Consider the following 21,561-nt stretch of genomic DNA (forward strand, 5'->3'; position numbering starts at 1 on the left):
GCCTGGCCTCGCCCAGGAGTTGGCCGAAAGCACTACCGACATGGCCGACGTGGGGGGCTTCATGCCGTCGTTGCCGCCGCCCGCACCCAGGGTGTAGAACACCTACCAATGGACGGCCACTGTGCCCATCTATGTCTCGTGTCCGCCAATTTGGGTGTGCGTGACGGAGGAGGATCAATGCTAGCACGTCCTGTAGTTGGAGGCGCGGGCGGTGGCCAGGGAACGAGCATGCGCGGAGCAGCAGATGGAGGTGGAGCACGATGAGGAGGAGCGGTGCGAGCCAGCAGAGAAGGCAGCACCTGCTCAACAGCCAGCGCAACAGTAGGTGCCCGATGCGGCCCAGCAGGCGGCGACCCTGGCTGCCTACGAGCAAGCATTTCGTTGAGCGCAGTCGCTGGAGTACAATGACCTCACGAACGTGGATGAGGATGACGCTGATGCCGCCTAGATGCGGATCCAACAGCCGTCGCGTTTTCTTTTTTTAATGTTTTATTTTTAAGTTATTATTAATGTAACTGGATTTTAGGCAGCGATTGAACTATTAAGTTTATCCATTTTTCATTTTTACTTGGACTTAATTTTTTTTGTCCGCAAATTAGGGATGCGTCGGCCGTGTTGGGCGCACGGACCACCCTGGTCAAAACCAAACACACTCGTCCGCTCGGCCGACCCAAACGGACAAAAAAGACAAAACATGTGTCCCTTTGTGTGAGTGCATTGGAGTTGGCCTTAGGCGCGCGTAAGCTTGTGAGCTTTAGAGTTTAAGTCTTTGATGTATATATGTCAGTTCTATTGTTTATTGTAGAGAATCTTCATAGCAACCTTTCCTGTTGAACCATCTTGGCTGATAACGAGTGCTATTTGGAGCCTAATTGTTTCACTGCTATTGTGTAGTACTACTAGAGGGGGAAATGATCTCATGACTTGGTGTGGGGTGCCATTTGGGGCTGTTGTGAAATGCCATTTCAGGGCCCATTTTGTGTTTTGGGATGGAACCATTTGCAGCTCATTTAGTTCGCTTTAAGGCAAAAGGTATGGACCTATTTGAGTTTCCCTAGGAGAATTTTGCAGCTGTTAATGATGAACTATGTCGCAGTATCCAGATATGGCATATACTCAGTTGAAACACAAGGTTTAGGGTTTTGCGTGGGTGGTTGAAATCCAGCCTCACGTCTCAATATATAGATGATCACAATTACAATTATATACGTATACAAATATGTGTACAAGGACAATATACTAGACCCTACTTTACATGCCCACTCAATCTGAACTACATACAAGATTCAGATTGGTTCTAAAGTGGTCTAGCATATGTCTAGTAGTGGGTTTAGGAAATACATCCCCTAACTGATCATCTATAGAAATAAACCTGACTTCCAGTTCACAAGCAGCTACTCGTTCTCTCACAAAAATGGAAATCAATCTCAATGTGTTTAGTCCGAGCATGAAACACTGGATTCGCCGTCAGGTAAGTTGCCCCTAAGTTATCACACCACAATATAGGAGTGCGCTGTCATGGGACTCCAAGTTCTGTGAGAACTGAGTCTATCCAAATGGCTTCACCCGCGCCATTGGCCAATGCCTTATACTCTGCCTCGGTGCTTGATCTCGAGACTGTGGATTGCTTCTTCGAGCTCCAAGATACAAGATTGGGTCCAACGAATATAGCAAAACCACCAGTGGAGCGCCTATCATCAACACAACCTGTCCAGTCTGCATTGGTGAATATACTCACTCCGGTAAATCTGGACTTACGAATCCATAGTCCCATGTCTAGCGTACCTTTGACATATCTCAGAATACGCTTGACTGCTTCCCAATGATCCTCCGTTGGCTAAGACAGGAACTGACACACTTTGTTCACTGCGAAGGAGATATCGGGACGAGTGAGGGTCAAATACTGAAGTGCTCCAACCACACTGTGATACCGAAAAGGAGTCATCTCTACCCAGTAGTGCACCACTATGACGTAAGAGACTCTCGAATGTAGCAAGCGGAGTGGAAGTGGCCTTGCAGTTCTCCATGTTAACGCGATGAAGAAGATCCAAAGCATACTTTTTCTGCGTCAAGGTCATGCCCCCTGAATGAAAGGATGCTTCCAAACCAAGAAAGTACTCGAGGCAACCCAAATCTTTGATGGGAAAGTTAGCAGACAATGACTGCACAAGACGATCCACCATGGCGGGGCTAGAGCCAGAAATCACAATATCATCAACGTACACCAACATGTATATCTGTATAGTACCCTGGGAGAAGATGAGCAGAGATGCATCTGATCTGGAGGCAACAAAACCGAGCTGCGAAAGGCGCTGACTCAAACGAGCATACCAGGCACGGGGCGACTGCTTGAGACCATAAATAGACCGCTGAAGTTTGCAGAAATGAGAGGGATAAGTGGCATCCTCGAACCCGGGTGGCTGCTTGAAAGTGCAATCATGCCCTTAATCTTATTTTGATGTTGATGACAACATGCATGTATGGGACTAATCATGTTTATCAATTATATCTCAGGATTATTTCTCATAGGCCATGTGTGGATCATGACTAAAGATAAGTGCATATAACTCAAGATTGGAGATACAAGACAATAGTGTTGGCTTTGTTTACGGTTTGTTCTTGAGTATAGGGATCCCGCACTATTAAGAGGGGATCGATGGATCTAGTGAAAGATTTGCTCAAAACCCACAACTCCATTTTTCACCGTACGTCCGGTACGTTACGGACGTCTGATCCCTTTCAGCTGTCCGGTCATCCGGTGTTTCTTCATAGAACAATATTCATGGACGTCCAACCCTCTCTGGACGTTCGGTCCACAGACGTCTATTTTCCTCCGGACGTCCGACAGTTAGTCAACAGAACAGTTTTTACGGATATCCGGTCCTCTACGGATGTCCGGTCACCGGACGACCGAAACGGTCCGGACGTTCGTTAGCTGTATGCTTATTCGTGGCTTGTGATTCTCCAGCGACCGGACGACCAACGTCTGTCGGACGTCCGGACCTATCTGTGCCACCGGACGTCCGGTCCTGTCCGGACGTCTGACGCCTCCTATGCACTTGTGTTGCTCAAACGGTTACTTTTCCACCTCCACTATATATAGCCTTCTCCCCCCACGGGATAAGGTGGACCATTCACTTTAAGCTTGCTAAGAACACATTTCACTCACTCTTCCACACCAAATCTTAGATCTCCAAGGGATTTGAGAGCACTTGAGAGAAGTTCTCCAATCAAGTGATAGATTCACTCCTTCCCCTTCTTTGCACCAAAGGAATTCGTGATTTGAGCAAGTCTTGAGCTTTTCCCCATCGTTCTTGTTACTCCTGGAGGTTGAAGACTCCTAGGCGGTAGGAGTCTTTCGGAGAGGAATCGACCCTTGTGATTACCCCCGAAAAAGTTTGTGAGGGTTTGGAGACCACCCCAAGGTCTACCACTAGTGGTTGAGAAATGCCTCCGTGGTGTTGTCTCAAAGGGAGAATAGGGTGAGCCTTCGTGGCGTTGGTGTGCCTTCGTGGTAACGTCCACCTCTCTAACGGTGACATAGCTTCCCTCCAAAGAAGTGAACATCGTCATACATCCTCGTCTCCCGGAGTTGCGGTTATTCCTAACCCTAACCCTCTACTTGTGGTTACTTGTTTCTTAGCACTTACTTGTATCATATTGTGCTTGCTTACTTACATACTTGTGATACTTGTTTATCCAGCTTAGCTCCTTGTACTACTCTTGCAATTGTTAGGCTCATCTTCATATTCTGCATTATTGCCTCAAATTGCTAAGTAATAATTAAATTTTGTAATTGTACCTATTCACCCCCCCCCTCCCTCTAGGTTCATCTCAATCATTTCAGTGCTGCATATACACATCTTCAGCCAAGAACCCATGTAAAAAGGCATTGCTCACATCAATATATCGGAGGCTCCAACCACGAGACACAGCAAGAGACAGAACCAAGCGAACCGTGGCAGGCTTCACAACTGGGCTAAAAGTATCTCCATAGTCAATCCCATGTTGTTGAGTGAAACCGCGAGCAACAAGACGAGCTTTGTGCTTATAAACACACCCATCCGGACGATGCTTGGTTTTTATAATCCACTTGCAACTCACAATATTAACACCAGGTGGCCGAGTCACCAACACCCAGGTGTTAGTGCGACGGAGAGCAGAAAAATCCTCAGACATGGAGGCATGCCAGGCAGGTTCACCCAGAGCATCACGATGGGAAACTGGCACGGCGAAGAAGGCACGGCGGCAAGACTCATACCGAACCATGCCATCAGTGTAAGACTTCTCCTTGCGCGTATGATCACGAAGCTGTGTAACCATAGCATGCGTCAGAGCTGCATCACCGGTAGGAGAAGACGGAGGCAACGAGGCCTCGGCCAAGGGTGCCGCGGCTGAGGAAACCTCGGCAAGAGGCGACATGGGTCGAGAGACGATGGTGGGCTGGACCGGCCCAGACGAGGGTGGCGGCTCGGGTGACGCACCAGGCGAGGGTGGCGACCCAGCCGCGTCCACGGGCGTGCCGTCTGGCGAGGCAACTGCACCTGCCTCAGGCGGCGGGACATGCACGTCCTGAGCATGCCTTGGGCCCTCTCCCCATGGACGTCCTGAGCATGCCTCGGGTGCATCAGGAGGCGTTGGAGCAGCAACATGTACCTGGGGGGAACTCAAAGCAATATCACCTGCAAAGGACAAGTTAGGTGACAAATAGGACAGGTCATATTTACGCACATGGACCTCCGGAACCGGTTCATCAGAGGGAAAAGTGAGTGCATGTTCAAGAGAAGCCGGATCAACCAAGACGTCAGGTTGGGAGTAAGGAAACATAGCTTCATCGAAAACAACATCACGAGAGATGTATATCCGACCGGAGGTAAGGTCAAGACACCTATAGCCCTTATGCAAAGGACTATAGCCAAGGAAAACACACATCTTGGAACGAAACTCAATCTTGTGAGCATTGTACTTGCGGAGACTAGGCCAGCAAGCACACCCAAAATCCGAAGGGAGGACTAGTTGGGTTGAACATGAAACAGGCGGAACAGAGGTGTGTCCTTGTTAAGAACCGGAGTGGGCATACGGTTGATGAGGTAACATGCCGTAAGAAAAGCCGCATCCCAAAACCGAAGTGGAAGAGAGGAGTGCGCAAGCAAAGCAAGACTGGTCTCGAACAAATGTTGGTGTTTGCGCTCGACAATACCGTTCTGCTGAGAGGTATGTGGACATGACAGTTGGTGAGAGATGCCCGTGCGTTGAAAGTAGCGATGGAGTTTGTGGTATTCACCACCCCAATCGGACTGAACGACCTTGATTTTATAATCCAGAAGGCGTTTGACATGAGCCTGAAAGTTGTAGAAAACGTGCTCAACACCAGACTCGTGTTTGAGCAAATAAATCCAAGTGAAGCGCGTGTAGTCATCAATAAAACTAACATAATACTTGTACCCTTCCGACGAAGCAAGAGCGGGACCCCAAACATCTGAATGTATTAATTCAAGAGGTACAATAGTGATATGAAATGAAGTAGAATAAGGTAGTTGATGACTCTTAGCACGCTGACAGGCAAGGTTGTCAGAATCGCGATTTTGAATCGGATCGGAGCTTCGATGGTAGGATCGCAAATCGTAGAATCTTCACTATTAGGATCGTAGAAACGTAGATTCTAAGAACTAAAATCATAGAATCAAAGGGCTAATCTTGGATCGTAAAGTCGTAGAATCGTATAACAGAATCACGATTCTGATAACCTTGCTGACAGGCATCACAAACTAACGATGAATTATTTGAACTAGAGCACGGAAGTTCATGACTCCGAACTGAAGGAAATATGCCCTAGAGGCAATAATAAAGTTATTATTTATTTCCTTATATCATGATAAATGTTTATTATTCATGCTAGAATTGTATTAACCGGAAACATAATGCATGTGTGAATACATAGACAAACAGAGTGTCACTAGTATGCCTCTACTTGACTAGCTCATTGATCAAAGATGGTTAAGTTTCCTAACCATAGACATGAGTTGTCATTTGATTAACGGGATCACATCATTAGGAGAATGATGTGATTGACATGACCCATTCCGTTAGCTTAGCACACGATCGTTTAGTATATTGCTATTGCTTTCTTCATGACTTATACATGTTCCTATGACTATGAGATTATGCAACTCCCGTTTACCGGAGGAACACTTTGTGTGCTACCAAACGTCACATCGTAACTGGGTGATTATAAAGGTGCTCTACAGGTGTCTCCGAAGGTACTTGTTGGGTTGGCGTATTTCGAGATTAGGATTTGTCACTCCGATTGTCGGAGAGGTATCTCTGGGCCCTCTCGGTAATGCACATCACTTAAGCCTTGCAAGCATTGCAACTAATGAGTTAGTTGCGGGATGATGTATTACAGTACGAGTAAAGAGACTTGCCGGTAACGAGATTGAACTAGGTATTGAGATACCGACGATCGAATCTCGGGCAAGTAACATACCGATGACAAAGGGAACAACGTATGTTGTTATGCGGTCTGACCGATAAAGCTCTTCGTAGAATATGTAGGAGCCAATATGAGCATCTAGGTTCCGCTATTGGTTATTGACCGGAGACGTGTCTCGGTCATGTCTACATTGTTCTCGAACCCGTAGGGTCCGCACGCTTAACGTTACGATGACAGTTTTATTATGAGTTTATGTGTTTTGATGTACCGAAGGTTGTTCGGAGTCGCGGATGTGATCACGGACATGACGAGGAATCTCGAAATGGTCGAGACATGAAGATTGATATATTGGAAGCCTATGTTTGGATATCGGAAATGTTCTGGGTGAAATAGTGATTTAACCGGAGTACCGGAGGGGTTACCGGAACCCCCCGGAGGCTATTGGGCCTTATGGGCCCAAAGTGGAGGAAGAGGAGAGGCGGCCAAGGGGCAGCCGCGCGCCCCTCCCCCCACCCCCACCCCCAAGTCCGAATTGGACAAGGAGGGGGGCGGTGCCCCCCCCCCCCTTTCCTTTCCCCTCTCTCCTCCTTCCCCCAAGTCCTAGTCCAACTAGGAAAAAGGAGGGGAGTCCTACTCCCGATGGGAGTAGGACTCCTCCTGCGTGCCTCCTCCTATGGCCAGCCGCACCCCCCCCCTTGCTCCTTTATATACGGGGGCATGGGGGCACCCCATAGACACAACAATTGATCATTGATCTCTTAGCCGTGTGCGGTGCCCCCCTCCACCATAGTCCACCTCGATAATACTGTAGCGGTGCTTAGGCGAAGCCCTGCGTCGGTAGAACATCAACATCGTCACCACACCGTCGTGCTGACGAAACTCTCCCTCAACACTCGGCTGGATCGGAGTTCGAGGGACGTCATCGGGCTGAACATGTGCTGAACTCGGAGGTGTCGTACGTTCGGTACTTGATCGGTCGGATCGTGAAGACGTATGACTACATCAATCGCGTTGTGCTAACGCTTCCGCTTTCGGTCTACGAGGGTACGTGGACAACACTCTTCCCTCTCGTTGTTATGCATCACCATGATCTTGTGTGTGTAGGAAAATTTTTGAAATTACTACGTTCCCCAATACGAACAATGGAAGTGACCACATTATTTGTAGGATGAACAAGACGTTGATGCCATTGCGACGACGAAACTCGAACACCGGAGTGGGCATGGCGAGATGATGAAGATGACGCACGAGCGGAAGGGACCGGATAGACCCCCCCCCTCGGGGTAACTTCTACCGTGAAGGATGACGCGCCTGGTTGCTTTGTCCTTAACAAGGAAAAAACGACGGTGAAATTCAACATACACGTCATTTTCACAAAGAAGACAATAAACAGAGAGAAGATGCTGGCCGATGTGTGGAACATGAAGGATGTTACGCAGTTTAAGAGATGAACCGGGTAAACGCGAATGACCAATGTGTGAATAGACAAACCTGCACCATTGGCCACCTGAACCTGATCCTTACCGTCATAGCGCTCGTGAACCTGGAGGCGCTCAAGATAATTAGTCAAGTGATTCATAGCCCCGGTATCCAGCACCCAAGGAAAGTCGACGGTGTTAGTGGAGGCCGAGTTGGTAGAGCGGGAGTTGTGATCCTGATCATAGCGCTTGCGGCAGTCGTCGGCTTCATGGCCCCAGTTCTTGCAAATTTGGCACTGGGGACGCCAGTGGTTGCGACACCCACCGCCTCCGCCGTTGTTGCCCCCTCCTCCTTGCCGGCCACTGTCGACATACCCAGCGTTGCGGTCACGGCCGCCGGTGTTGCTTCCATTACCGCCTTGGCGGCTCTGCCCTGGCTGGCCATGTCCATCAGTCGCCCCCCCCCCCCCCCCCCGGGAGGGATAGGGATCGGAGTAGGGCGCGCGTCTGCTCGCGCCGTACGCACTCGAATGGGTCAAGGCGTTTGCGGAGGGAGACCACCCCTCCACCGCACTCTAATGTGCCTGCAACGCCTCGAAGGACAGAACCAATGAGTAAAAGCTGGAGTAGGGCATGGGTGCATTACTCACGCCCAAGGAGGCGGCGATGGAGTTGCAGGCGGAGCCGAGGCCAGTGAGGATGTGATCGATAAGCTCATCATCGCGGATCGGGGAGCCGGCGGCAGCCATAGTGTCGGCAAGGGCCTTCATACTGTGCATGTATTCCGCGGCAGACAGATCGTCCTTCCTCAGCGACTGAAGTTGCCGCCGGATGTGACAGACATTGGCGCGGCTCTGAGCGCTGAACATGGCGACGACGGTTGTCCACACCGCATGCGCCGACTCGTAGCTAATGAGTTGGCATGCAATATCCTCATCCATGGAGGTGATAAGGAGCCCCTTGACGCGCTGATCTTGAACCCACCATTGGTGGTACTCCGGGTTGGTGACGGTGGTAGCAGCGTCGCCGGTGCCGACAACGAGTGTTTTGGCCGGTGCCGCCTTGGTGTCATCGAGGTGTCTGTGGAGGTTGGCGCCGGCAAGAACGGTGCTGATGATGCCTCCCCAAAGCATGAAGTTGTGGCGACCGAGGCAGACAGAGATCGTCGGGACGGTGAGCGCGGCGGGGACCGTGGCGACGGGTGACGAGACGAGGGCGCCGGCAGTTTGGCCGGCGAAGAGGGCGGAAGACGACATCGCTGCGGCGGCGCGGAGCGGAACGTCACGCGGCGGCGGCGGAAGGAGGTGCGGATAGAGCAACGCGCAGCAGCGGCGAGCGGAGTCGCGGTGGCGGCGCGGAGAGAAGCAGCGCGTGGCAGCGGCGAGCGGATGCTGCGGCGGCGCGAAAGTGTGCAGCGCGCGGCGGCGGCGAGTGGATCGGGCGGCGGCACGAGGGACGTGCGACGGCCGAACCCTGGCTGATACCAAGTTGAAACACAGGGTTTAGGGTTTAGGATTTTACGTGGGTGATTGATATCCAGCCTCACGTCTCAATATATAGATGATTACAATTACAATTACATATGTATACAAATACGTGTATAAAAACAATATACTAGACCCTACTTTACATACTCTACTATTTTCAAGGGGCAAACTGGCAAAGAAAATACGGGCGGTGTAAGTATCAATGTGAATTTGGGATCGACTCTGCCTCCGTTGTGATCGAGTTGCTGCTTATGCCCGCGGAGGTTTCCAGGCTCCGCGTGGCTTCGTCCGCTCATATATGCTCACCTATGCACCTCTAATTCCATTGCGATCAAAGTGTTCTTTTAGGTGCCAACAACAAGATGGCGACTGCGGGAGCTCGACCCGCCATGGCCGTCTTCCTCCTCGCCGCGGTCTCGGCCTGCCACACCGCGTCATGCTTGGTTCGGCGCGCGGGCTTCGATGCCGCCGGGTGTCAGCCCAGTGGCTACCTCCCGGGCAGGTCCGGCAACTGCGAGATGAGCAACAGCCCGGACTGCTGCGTCGACGGCAGGCAGTACGTGCAGTTCCTCTGCTCGCCGCCGGTGTCCGCGACCACGCCGGCCGTTCTGACGCTTAATAGCTTCGAGAAGGGCAAGGACGGAGGCCATCCGTCCGAGTGCGACAACGCGTACCACGACGACTCGGAGATGGTCGTCGCCCTCTCCACCGGCTGGTTCAACGGCAAGTCCCGCTGCGGCCGCACCGTCAAGATTACCGCAAAGGGTGGCAGCTCAGTGAGCGCAAAGGTGGTGGACGAGTGCGACTCCGTGAACGGCTGTGACGCCGAGCACAACTACGAGGAGCCATGCGCCAACAACGTCGTAGACGCCTCGCCGGCGGTGTGGGGCGCTCTGGGTCTGGACCAGAACATCGGTATGCAGGAAGTTACCTGGTCTGATGAGTAAACAATTTTGACCATATATATATTTAGTTCGTGTTCCCATCAAAAAAGAAATTCTTTTGTTCATTCTGAAATTTATCATTACTAAAAAAACATATATCTATGTAGTCTCTAAAGTGTAAGATCTCAATTGGGAGGTAGCATCCAAACGAATAAAAAATATTGAAGTAACTCACATTACATATTTGTATGATGGTACAAATAAGGCATGATTCATATTAAATTTTATATTTATTATGTTCTGCGGTGCTCCACTTAGAGCAACTCTAGCAGACCCCGTAAAACGCCTGGCCCGCAAAAAGTCCGGCGAGTATGCGGGCTCGGGCCAATTTTACGGCCAGAACAGACCCCGCATACTCGCCCGGGCCGCAAAAACTTTTGGTGCAGCCCGCAAACCGCCCCCCCCCCCCCTCCCCCCGAGCGCTATAAGTGCAGTTCCGTGACCCTTTCGCGGGTCCAAACCCTATCCCCCGCCGCCGCGAGCCACCCGATTCCCCTTTCTCCTCTTCCAATTTCTCGCCGCCGGCGACCCTCCGCCCCGCCTCCAGCCGCCATGTGGGGGCGAATGTGGAGCTCCGCACGCGGCTCCGGCAGCAGATCCGGTCGGGAGAGGGACCCGGAGCGCGAGCGGCGCGTCCGGTCCGACGGCGCGAGGAAGCGCGGCGCGCGGAAGTGGACCAACCGCGGGCTTTCGCCGCCGGCGAGCTTCAACCGCCGCGAGACGGTGGAGTACGACCACCGGCGCGTGTCGTTCTCCTCCGCGCGTTCTTCGTACGCCGGATCCTCCGCCGCCGCCGCCGCGGGCTTCCTCCCCATGAAGAGGGAGTGGTCGGACGAGGAGGAGGAACCGGAGCCGCCGGCGCCGTTCGCCTTCGTCCCGGTGAAGGAGGAGCCCGAGGAGCCCACTCCACTCGGCCGCCGTGGAGTCATCGGGCCCGAGGACTATGTCGTGGAGTTCGACGCTGCCGCCATCGCCGAGCGGAGCGTGCGCGAGGAGGAGGAGCGCCGGCGCCACGCCGAGGAGCTCGAAATTCTCGAGTGGCGGCAGGCGGTCACCGACAACGTCGCCGCCAACGAGAAGGCGGACGAGTGGCGCCGCATCCGCAAGGAGCAGTCGGAGAAGTATGTCGATCTCTACAGCTCCAGCGAGGAGGATTGAGCGTCCGGCTTCTCTCCGGCGTCGTCCAGTTGCCGCAACCTCGCCGTCAGATCCGACCCCCTAGTACTAGTTTAACGTAGTATGTAGTATAACTAGGCTTGTAGTTTGTGATGAACTATGTAGTATGCCATGAACAATGTAGTATGTGATGAACTCTATTTGTGCAATTTCTCCCGCGAAACAATTTTTTTAAATTATGTAGGTTTAGATACGGGTTCTGCTCGGCCGCGTTTTGCGGGTCGTATTTTTGCAGGGTCTGCTAGAGTTGCTTTTAGCTACCCAGGCATTGTATACACAACCTCCATGCCTAATTTGAATGTAAAACCAGCTGAATGTAAAAAATGTATCCCTGCTGTATACAAAAAAATGTACAATGTGTATTAAAAAAATTCACAACAAAACATATATTTGAAAAGGAGTTAATTATGTATTTTTTTTAAATGCTAACTGTGCTAAAAAATTAATGCTCCAGATGGGTAAAAAAATGTACAATGTGCATGAAAGCTAGTCATCAAAAGCATATATTGAAAAACAAATGTTAATCATGTATTTAGAAAATGGTAAACATGTGTAAAAATGTACTTACGGTTCGTTAGGGCATCCCAACACAACCCATAAAAACTCACTATCTGTTCACGGACAAGGGTCTAGTCCGCGGACACGGATACAGGAGACAACCATTCAATCATAGTCATATATATCCGTTATTTCGAAGAAAAAAATCTCAGACCGCACGATGAAGTAGCCATATGCAAAGGCATAAAAGTTCAAATAGCCGCATGCAGCAGTAGTTTAAATTTAAAAACTTCAAATATTTACATCCCAACATTATAGTCCCCTTTGACCACCACTGATGCTCAATCAGATCTTCCTTAAACTGCTCGTAAGTTGGTTGATACCGAATTTATTGGTGCATTTGAATAAACTCTTCAAATGTGGCCGGATTCTGGTCCGAAAATTGGATATGATCACCCATGTTCTCAAATTTTAGAGCCGCGGCAGCATCGTCACACTCATCCTTGATGATCATGTTGTATATGATCACACATGTCATCACCTCTCATAAGGTCTCCGGATCCCTTTGTTTTGCAGGTCCATGAACAACTACAAAACGGGCCTGAAGAACTCTAAATGCCCTCTCGACATCCTTTCTAGCTGCTTCTTGTCTTTGGGCAAAGTGGGCATTTTTCTGACCAACTGGGTTTGAGATGATGCTGACAAAGGTAGCTCATGAAGGATAGATACCGTCAACCATATAGTAGCTCATGTTGTACTCATGTCTATTGACAGTATAGTTGTAAGGAGGAGCTTTTCCTTCAGTCAGCCTCACAAACAACGGCGACCATTGCAGCACATTGATGTCATTATGAGACCCGGGCATACCAAAAAAAGCATGTCAAATCCAAAGATCATGTGATGCAACTGCTTCAAGAATGATGGTGGGCTTCTTAACATGACCTTGATATTGCCTTTGTAAAACCTTTGGGTAGTTCTTCCATTTTCAATGCATGCAGTAAAGAGATCCAAGCAAACCTGGCCACCCTCTTGCTTATGAGATTGTCAGGAGCCTCTCGGTGTCTGCCACAGTTGGTTCTCTCAGGTACTGAGGTTCGAACACCTCGACCACGGCAATTGCAAACCTTACCATGGCATCTCCGCATGTGCTCTTAGACATCCGTAGGTACTCGTCCCACGAATCAGCGGTCGTGCCATACGCAAGTATCTGGAGTGCGACCGTGCGCTTCTGGTAACCAGAGAAGCCAATCGTTCTTATGACGTCCTTCTTCAGGATGAAGTGGTCATCGTAGGACCGGACGCCATGGTACAAACGATCGAATAGAGTCTTGCGCGTCAAAGAACGCCAGCGGAAATGGTCAGTGAATAGTGCATCGGGGGCAAAGTAGTCGGCCATCAGTGTCAAGTGCATGTGCGCCCTATTGCGGTTGAGTGCTCGATGACCCTTGATTAAGCCCTTGAAATTGAGAACATGCTCCTCCGCACTCTTTGCGTCTTCAAGGAACGCCTGCATCATCGCCATCTCATCAGAGTACTCCTTCTCGTCCGACGAGCCGTTAAAGGACTCAACATACTACTTATATGTACTTCAAATCGGAATCCATTGCTACAAACAAGAAGGGACAACTGTTTTCAGCTCTCTCTCGATTCATCGAACAGTTGTCGGGCATGGTATAGGATGGTACCTGGTGGGGCGGTCGGAGGACAGGGGTTGAACGGAGACAGACGAGAAGCGGTAGGGAGCCCTGCTGGATCGCCGGAGGTGGCGGAGATGCAGATTTCGACAGGGGTGTGGTGTGGTGATTAGGGTAGTAGAGTAGCGGCGACGACAATAGAGAAAGAAAGGAGAGGAAATGAGGAGGATCAAGTCGCGGGGCCCGGGAAGGGTTTTGGGTGGGCCTGGGTGTCGGAGTCATACATTTCGCATGTCTGGACTCTCGCAAATCTCCCTTATTTTTGTCCCCGTTGTGCGGGAGAAATCGCGTCCGAACCGTCCCGCGGACCGATACAGGTCGGCGTTGGTTGACTTACATGGTCCAGATGGTTGCGGAAGGTTTAAGGATTGGCCTTGGAGATGTCCTTACCAGCAATACATAGAACAATTTTCAGTGAACTCTTTCTCACAAATAAATAAATAAATAAATAAATTGCAGTGAACTCAACTTGGGGCATCTCAACACGTTCTCGCACAATAATGCTAAACATACAAAGATTTGCACACAATTACATGCTGACTAGGATTTTTTTCATCTACTGACCAATCATAAACTCCCCCCCCCCCCTATTTTCAGAGAGGCGGACCGCCTCGTCACCTATTGACCAATCAAATTAATTCTCTTTATAAAAACTGTGTATAACTCGTTTGTACGTCTAGCATTACTCCTCTCGCACTGTCTGCGCCACGACATAAGGCCGACCGGTTCCTTCTTCTTCCACTGCATGTCTGCATGTCTTCAGTTAACCACACCCGCAAACTGTTTACTGTTTACTGTGCCCTCTCTCACTCCAAAAATAGACCAGCGCGCGCTACGGCATGAACCATGGCAGCCACTCGCTCGCCGCTAGCAAACCCACCAATTACCGCCATCGGTCTGCCTACCCTCTCGTGCGGCGATCGATCCCGTCTTCTTCCTCCTGATTCTCGACCGAGGTGTCGTACGTCGGTTTGCAACGTCGGCTGATCGATCGGACGCGTGGCCGCCGGGTCGATGATGGCAAGCTACTGGTGCCGGCGGCCCTGCGAGTCGTGCAGCACGCGGGCGATGGCGGGCAGCGTGGTCGGCCAGCCGGTGGCGCCGGGGCAGCGGGTGACGGTGCTGACCATCGACGGGGGCGGCATCCGCGGCATCATCCCGGGCACCATCCTCGACTTCCTCGAGGCCAAGCTGCAGGAGCTGGACGGCCCGGGCGCGCGCCTGGCCGACTACTTCGACTGCATCGCCGGCACCAGCACCGGCGGCCTCATCACCGCCATGATCACCGCGCCCGGCAAGGACGGCCGCCCGCTCTTCGCCGCCAGGGACGTCAACCGCTTCTACCTCGACAACGGGCCCTACATCTTCCCTCAAAGGCGAGAGCACGAACGATCTCATCTCATGGACATGGATCATGCGAGCTGAACTGGTGGTTGATGTGTGGATTGTGTTGAGCTGTGCCAGGAGGTGCGCGCTCGCCGCGGTGACCGCATCGCTGAGGCGGCCGAGGTACAGCGGCAAGTACCTGCACGGCAAGATCAGGAGCATGCTCGGCGAGACGAGGCTGTGCGACGCGCTCACCGACGTCGTCATCCCCACCTTCGACGTCAAGCTTCTCCAGCCCATCATCTTCTCCACATACGACGTATATATGCTAATTTTATACTTGGATCATGGATCAGACAGACATGGGGCTAAAAACGTGATGGATCATGTGTGCGTGCGTGCAGGCCAAGAGCATGCCCCTGAAGAACGCGCGGCTCGCCGACATCTGCATCGGCACCTCCGCCGCCCCGACCTACCTCCCCGCGCACCACTTCCACACCCACGACGGCAACGGCAAGGAGCGCGAGTACAACCTCATCGACGGCGGCGTCGCCGCCAACAATCCGGTAACCAATCAAGCGTCTGTCCGTCTGTCAGATGTTCAGACACGCTTGCCCGACCCGATCACACTGATGAACTGAGCTGTGACAAACGCAGACGATGGTGGCGATGACGCAGATCACCAAGAAGATGATGGGCAAGGACAGGGAGGAGCTGTACCCGGTGAAGCCGTCGGACTGCGGCAAGTTCCTGGTGCTGTCCGTCGGCACCGGCTCGACGTCCGACCAGGGGCTGTACACGGCGAAGCAGTGCTCCCAGTGGGGCATCATCAGCTGGCTCCGCAACAAGGGCATGGCGCCCATCATCGACATCTTCATGGCCGCCAGCTCCGACCTCGTCGACATCCACGCCGCCGTGCTCTTCCAGTCGCTGCACAGCGACGGCGACTACCTCCGCATCCAGGACAACTCGCTCCACGGCCCGGCGGCCACGGTGGACGCTGCCACGCCCGAGAACATGGCGGAGCTCCTCAGGATCGGCGAGCGGATGCTGGCGCAGAGGGTGTCCAGGGTGAACGTCGAGACCGGGAGGTACGAGGAGGTAAAGGGGGCCGGGAGCAACGCCGACGCGCTCGCCGGGTTCGCCAGGCAGCTCTCCGACGAGAGGAGGACAAGGCTCGAGCGCCGGCGTGGTGGCGCCGGCCGTCTGAAATCCAGACGCTGACCTTGTAGCTTAGCGTGGCTTAGTTTCATTTATTTTCTATATAAATTTTTGGCGGGGATAGATAGAGAAAGCTTTTCACATGGATAATGAAAGGAAATGATGAGCTCAAGAAAAATAACAACACTTTTTTTTGCGTAGTAAAGAAAAAATAACAAGACTTGATGAAACCAAAATGCCTCTCAATTGGTCACCATGGCAATTGTATATCCCTTTCGACATCATCATCATGAATAAATCAACAGTGAACAAGAGAGCAAACGACCAACAAAAATTTACACAAAGCCTCCTACCTATTTCGGCAAGCTTCAAAATAAATGAATGGATTGCAGCATAGAAAGAAAAGAAAAACCTGACCTATACAACAGAACACTGGGAACATCGGTTAGACGATCGTCGGGACTCTGCCTGCTTGCCGGCTTCAGTCCGCGGATCATCGCAAACAGTAACTTGCACAGGCAAGGCTGCAAATGTGCTCACCTTACAGTGACTGTATCCTTGCTTCCACTGCACAGGCTTGAATTGGCCAGGCACTCGTAGGGGTTAGCGTAGAAATAATCCTCCTCTTTCGGCTTGTTTTCGAGTTTTCGCCGACAGGACGGTTGGACCACACGGCCTCTATGAACTTCTTGGACAGAAGATGTAAAATTCTCCCAAGAAATTGTCTTGTTGTTGTACAAGTCTATAAGTTCAACTAGTTTCCGTCGGTCTGGCAACACGCTTTTTCGGAAACCCAGGAACCTGAAGATAGAAATTCAACCAGATAATTATGACCAGATGATACTATTTATTTATTTTTATAAAGAGTAAACTAGTACAAATCTTGCTGCAGAAGATGGCTATATCTACACACTATATCTTGAAAAGCTATTTGATTGTTTTTATAAGATGAAATCTTGCTGTATAGATACCTTCTGTGGCCTTCAACAAGTTTCGCCATGTTACCATCATAGGTAGGAAGGAACACATCACTAGCAGTGGATACAATGAAATCGAGTGCAGCCATCTGAGAAGAATGGTTTTGAAACTGGCGCAGAGGTTCTGAATCTAGCAGCATCTCTTTTCTTACCTGAAAGATAATCGGTATTGCTTATATTAGCAGGTTTGGTCCATACAGGGGGAGTATCACACTCTAGACACATGGCATGGAAGGTCAGAAACTGTAAGCAATGCTGGCAGAAACGAGCAAAATCTCACTTGCAATTGAATAGTCAGGAGTTGCACTATAGTTATTGCCACGAAACATGAACAAGCCAATGTAGTTGACAAAGTGTTGGACACACTTACAAGTTTTGGAAAAGCAGCTCGTAATGGTTTCAATCTCTTTTCTCCCCCGTAAATTTCACCAGCAGCAATGTATATGAGAGTATCCTTTTCAAAGCCCAGTGCTTTCAAAACCAGTGACGTCTCCTCAGGCGTAAGTGGGCATAGTCCTTCTGATCTCTTGGTTTTCGAATCAATTTCTTTATCTCTCCACCATGGATATGCATATCTGATTGATAGAAAAAAAAGTAGGATTCTGGTGATTCAAAGTTTGTGCATCAGTTTTCAGCTCAAGAAAAACAGCAAGACCAAGATAAGATGGCACTTAGACAATTTGACTATGCTAACAACAGATGAGCAATTGAATTTCTATTCCATTGACATGAATCCATCATGAAATGGGAAACTATGTATGAAAAAGCGCCATTTGTTGAGACTGATACTGATGTTACACTGCATCCGGCTCTAAACATTAGCAATAAAAACTTGAGAAATGTATGCAGGGCCACAGGAACAAACTAATATATACAACATCTATGTAACCATTGCTCGTATCTGTAGATAAGTCAAGAATCAATAAAGTAATCATTATCCTTCTTCTCTGAGGAATTACTTGATTCAGTATCAAAAAGGCTGCTGTGTATTTATTGATGTTAGGTGAAAGACTGTACACCGAAAATTGTACCTCATTCTTTTGAGTTCCTCGGCTTCTTCAGGATTAAGGCCATGATTGCAACCAGAAAATGCGAGCATGTCCATCTCATATCGTAAATGCAATGCCACAAATGATCCCTTGTCTCGAAGTTTCTGTACCAATTTATTCCCCAGTGCCTCAATTTGAGGGGTAAACTTCAGAGCACGAAAATTAACACGGCATCTAACAAGTTGAAGCTCAGTACTGATGCCATTGTTTGCTAACCGAGCATCTGTCTTGTTAAAGTGGATGACTTTATATTTGCTGAAGAGTGGTAAGATCTGCACAAGTGAGAGACTATGAAGAGCACATAGCAATACATGTACCATAAAGCAAGGATGGATCCCAGATAAGCTGACAAACCTGGTGCAAGTAGTATTTCTCATCTGACCAGCTCACAGGTGACATGTCCAGCATGATGCCTGAATCTGTTGGACCAAACCTCTTTGGCAGCCGTTTGACAATGCGCACTTCATCTCTTAATGAGGTAATGAAATGCCTCACATCAAATATGTCTCCAAAATTGCTGAAAAGCATACAGAACACTAGCCGCTTAAGATATCAACCTGGTTAATACATAGAGCACCTCTTCAAGAAAATGGAATGAACCTCTGATCAGCCCAGAATGATCTCTTGTCAAGCTCTGGCACAACCATCGTGAGGTTTAGCAAACGCGCCACTGCCACCATGTCACATATCTTAATAAGAGAGATTCAAAATGAGAAGGGTTAGAATGGGAAAGCTAGGATTGAAAAGCGCAAGTAAGCACAGACAACTGACCTCTGAACGCATCTGATTAAGACCCCCATTGCAGGATATCTTCAGATAGCCATTGCTTTTGTAGATTCCTGGAGAAAAAGTCGCAATTACTGTTGGTGGCGAACTGGCGATTGACTGAAATAGTAACATCTTGACAAAATTTTGCAAGCCCTTGAATAAGTATCTCAACAAAACATCAAGGTAACTGCGGCTTCTATTCCCCCTGCCCACCGAGATATCAATCAGTTAATTTTCCCATTTTTCATGCCTTCCAGAGCGAACCATTTTGTTTCTCACTAAAGGCAGCTAAGCTTTCAGCAGCAGCCCCTCTAACTTCACAAATTTGGTACTATATATTTCTTTCTTTGGTAGGAAAATTGGTATGAATTTGGGGAAGGGTGAACACAAAAATGCACCCACTCTTACATGTATCATTTCAAAATTGAATAACTTCATCACTTATTTGCTCGTAGATACAATACTGACCGATAAAATTTAGCCAGTAGATGCAAGAACTAATCGATAAAATTTACTAGCCAGTGGTAACAAAAATTAGGCGGAAAGGCACGCACTTGGGGGCGGCGGCGGGGGAGGGGGCGAGGAAGGCGGCGGCGAGGGGCCGGGCGCGCCGCCGGCGAGGCCGAAGAGGGAGAGGAGGCGGCCGACGGCGACGAGCTGCGCGACGGAGGCCCAGAGCAGCAGGGCGACGCAGCCCGCCACGAGCCAGAACCTAGGCCTGGACCGCGCCATCGCAGCCTCACAGCCGGCGCCGCCCCCCGATCGGCGCCGGCATTTCTGGAGGTCGCGGCGGCGGCGGCGGCGGCGGCTCCGGAGGATCTCGGGGACGGGGAGGGGCCCGTTGGGAACTAAGATCTTGTTGGCCTAGCTGTGGGGAGACTGGGGCGCAGGCGCACACAGAGAGAGAGAGAGAGTGTGTGTGTTGCTGCGGCCTGCGGCCTACGCGTTTGGCTTTTGTGGCTTGTGTTGTTGGTAAGCTGGCTGGTAGGAGGAGGACCGGCGGCTTGGCTTGGCTTGGCATGGACTATCCTTAGCCAAGCGTGTGATCACTAGGTGGGCTACGCTTAGCACACCGCACTACACTGGTGGAGTAGTACTCCCCAAATCTTGTAATATAAGAGCAACTCCAACGGGCTGACTCAAATGGACGGCGTTTTTGCCCGCTTTTTATTCGTCTGGGTTGGTCTGACGGACACAAATGTCCGGCGTTGTGTTTGGGTCGGCGCGAGTGGCCAACGCTGGCCCGACCCATTTCATCGGCGCGCCAAAAGAAGTATTGCAAGCATTTTAAAAATAAATACATGCATTGAATTAAACATAAAAGCCGGCCACCAAGCCCCGCGAAAGTCCACATTACATCAATTAAAATACTAAAAACTAGACGACGCGCTGCCCTAGGTGTCCTCGGCGGCGGCGGCGTCTGCGTCGGGACCGGTGAGGTCGATCAACATTGGCGCGGGGCCGGCTTAGGGGAACGTCGTGTTCCAGACGGCGGTGATGTCGGGCTTTGCCGCCACTGCCTGGGCCTGGTGCGCCTCCTCTTCGGCCTCACGCTCGAGCATCTGCAGGCGCTGGCCCTCCCGACGGTCCTCGGCAAGCCGAACGCGGCGCCAGTGGTCGAGGTAGGCCGCCTCCTGCTTCTCCGTCGCCCCAAGCCAGATCGGCGGAGCACTGACCCATTCGCGGACTATTCCGGTTCAGGAGTAGCGCTTGATGTAGGCCGGCTCTTCCGGCTCGGCTTTCGGCGGGGACGGCGGGGCCACCGGCGGCACGACACAGTCGCCCGCCGCGGAGAGGGCCATGGCCTCCGTCATGGCAGCCTCGAAAGCCGCCTCGTCCGCCTCCCTCCACCGCTCCTCCTCCTCGCTCTCATTGATGCCCGCTTGGTAGGCGGCCTCGGCCTCCTGGTCCTCGTCGCGGACGACGAGCGCGGGCGGCGGCAGGCTGTGGTCAACACCGCGGACGCCGCGTCGCCTCGCCTCCTCGTGCTCGATGGCGAACCATCGAGCCCAGTTGAGCGAGTCGACGGCGAAGCGCGGGTCGGCGCACTGCTCCTCGCTCAGCAACGCCCGCCGGCGCCGCACCTCCTCTGCATGGGCCCTGGTCGTCCGCGGCGCCGCCGGCACTGGGATCCTCTCCGAATCCAAATGCCAGTCGTGCGGCAGCGTCACGTCCGGGTACGGCAGAGGCACGCGGTGGTGCCAGTGCCACTCGGCCTGGTGCACCGGCACGTTGATGCGCTGCCTCTGTCGGGGAGCGCGCGCCGGCGAGGGGAGGGCGGGAAGGGAGGGGGAATGGCGGGCGGGGGCTTTGCCCTTGCGGCTACTGCCGACGCCGGAGAAGAAACCCATGCTGGCGGTGGCTAGGGTTGTTGCCGGCGTGGGGGCAGGGGTGGCCAGATGGGGACAGGAGCGAGTGGTAGTGGATGAGGACGGCCCCGCCGCACGCCCGGCTTAAAAAAGGACGATCGCGATCGCTGACGCGTGGGCCCAAGGTGGGCGGTCGTCATAAATTATGTTGACCGTAATAGTTGGACAGCCGCCAGGTGGGGACGCGGCGGACAGCGAGGAGACGCGCGGCGCGTCCGCGCCGACGCATTCCAGGCGTAATTTTGGGCCGGAAATGGGTCG

The 21,561-nt window shown here is 51.5% G+C and overlaps 5 protein-coding genes and 1 pseudogene across 5 annotated transcripts; 3 read left to right on the plus strand and 3 right to left on the minus strand.

Moving 5' to 3' along the window:
- Positions 1–8,426: 8,426 nt before the first annotated feature.
- On the minus strand, positions 8,427–9,107 carry LOC147976621 (uncharacterized). Its single transcript, XM_087520922.1, has one exon. The coding sequence runs from the start codon at positions 9,105–9,107 to the stop codon at positions 8,427–8,429; it is 681 nt and encodes a 226-aa protein (XP_087377048.1).
- A 593-nt stretch (positions 9,108–9,700) lies between these two features.
- LOC125554875 (putative ripening-related protein 5 pseudogene) lies at positions 9,701–10,285 on the plus strand (annotated as a pseudogene).
- A 549-nt stretch (positions 10,286–10,834) lies between these two features.
- LOC147976622 (uncharacterized) lies at positions 10,835–11,440 on the plus strand. The gene has a single exon (XM_087519817.1). It carries the CDS (start codon positions 10,835–10,837, stop codon positions 11,438–11,440), a length of 606 nt encoding a protein of 201 aa, XP_087375943.1.
- A 1,549-nt stretch (positions 11,441–12,989) lies between these two features.
- LOC147976623 (uncharacterized) lies at positions 12,990–13,478 on the minus strand. Its single transcript, XM_087520923.1, has one exon. The coding sequence runs from the start codon at positions 13,476–13,478 to the stop codon at positions 12,990–12,992; it is 489 nt and encodes a 162-aa protein (XP_087377049.1).
- Positions 13,479–14,323: 845 nt separating this feature from the next.
- On the plus strand, positions 14,324–16,226 carry LOC125552790 (patatin-like protein 1). Its single transcript, XM_048716470.2, has 4 exons — positions 14,324–15,026; positions 15,115–15,295; positions 15,381–15,542; positions 15,634–16,226. The coding sequence occupies exons 1-4, from the start codon at positions 14,665–14,667 to the stop codon at positions 16,198–16,200; spliced, it is 1,272 nt and encodes a 423-aa protein (XP_048572427.2). The 5' UTR covers positions 14,324–14,664; the 3' UTR covers positions 16,201–16,226.
- Positions 16,227–16,362: 136 nt separating this feature from the next.
- Positions 16,363–19,886, minus strand: LOC125552789 (rhamnogalacturonan I rhamnosyltransferase 1). Its single transcript, XM_048716469.2, has 8 exons — positions 19,486–19,886; positions 18,935–19,002; positions 18,764–18,852; positions 18,518–18,680; positions 18,146–18,435; positions 17,485–17,689; positions 17,109–17,266; positions 16,363–16,938 (listed from the first exon to the last, which is right to left on the minus strand). Exons 1-8 carry the CDS (start codon positions 19,661–19,663, stop codon positions 16,674–16,676), a joined length of 1,416 nt encoding a protein of 471 aa, XP_048572426.2. The 5' UTR covers positions 19,664–19,886; the 3' UTR covers positions 16,363–16,673.
- Positions 19,887–21,561: the final 1,675 nt, after the last annotated feature.

Source organism: Triticum urartu, chromosome 4A, assembly GCF_056163025.1.
Source record: "Triticum urartu cultivar PI428250 chromosome 4A, HENAU_Tu73, whole genome shotgun sequence".
NCBI lineage: Eukaryota > Viridiplantae > Streptophyta > Magnoliopsida > Poales > Poaceae > Triticum > Triticum urartu.

Excerpts from the sequence above, each read along its gene's own strand:
- LOC147976621 (XM_087520922.1), bottom strand. The coding sequence starts at position 9,107 with ATGTCGTCTTCCGCCCTCTTCGCCGGCCAAACTGCCGGCGCCCTCGTC.
- LOC125552790 (XM_048716470.2), top strand. The coding sequence starts at position 14,665 with ATGATGGCAAGCTACTGGTGCCGGCGGCCCTGCGAGTCGTGCAGCACG. Across the intron at positions 15,027-15,114 it reads CCCTACATCTTCCCTCAAAG|GAGGTGCGCGCTCGCCGCGG; the intron begins GCGAGAGCACGA and ends GAGCTGTGCCAG. Across the intron at positions 15,543-15,633 it reads GCGTCGCCGCCAACAATCCG|ACGATGGTGGCGATGACGCA; the intron begins GTAACCAATCAA and ends TGACAAACGCAG.
- LOC125552789 (XM_048716469.2), bottom strand. The coding sequence starts at position 19,663 with ATGGCGCGGTCCAGGCCTAGGTTCTGGCTCGTGGCGGGCTGCGTCGCC. Across the intron at positions 18,853-18,934 it reads TTAATCAGATGCGTTCAGAG|ATATGTGACATGGTGGCAGT; the intron begins GTCAGTTGTCTG and ends TCTCTTATTAAG. Across the intron at positions 18,436-18,517 it reads AGAAATACTACTTGCACCAG|ATCTTACCACTCTTCAGCAA; the intron begins GTTTGTCAGCTT and ends TCACTTGTGCAG.
- LOC147976622 (XM_087519817.1), top strand. The coding sequence starts at position 10,835 with ATGTGGGGGCGAATGTGGAGCTCCGCACGCGGCTCCGGCAGCAGATCC.
- LOC147976623 (XM_087520923.1), bottom strand. The coding sequence starts at position 13,478 with ATGGCGATGATGCAGGCGTTCCTTGAAGACGCAAAGAGTGCGGAGGAG.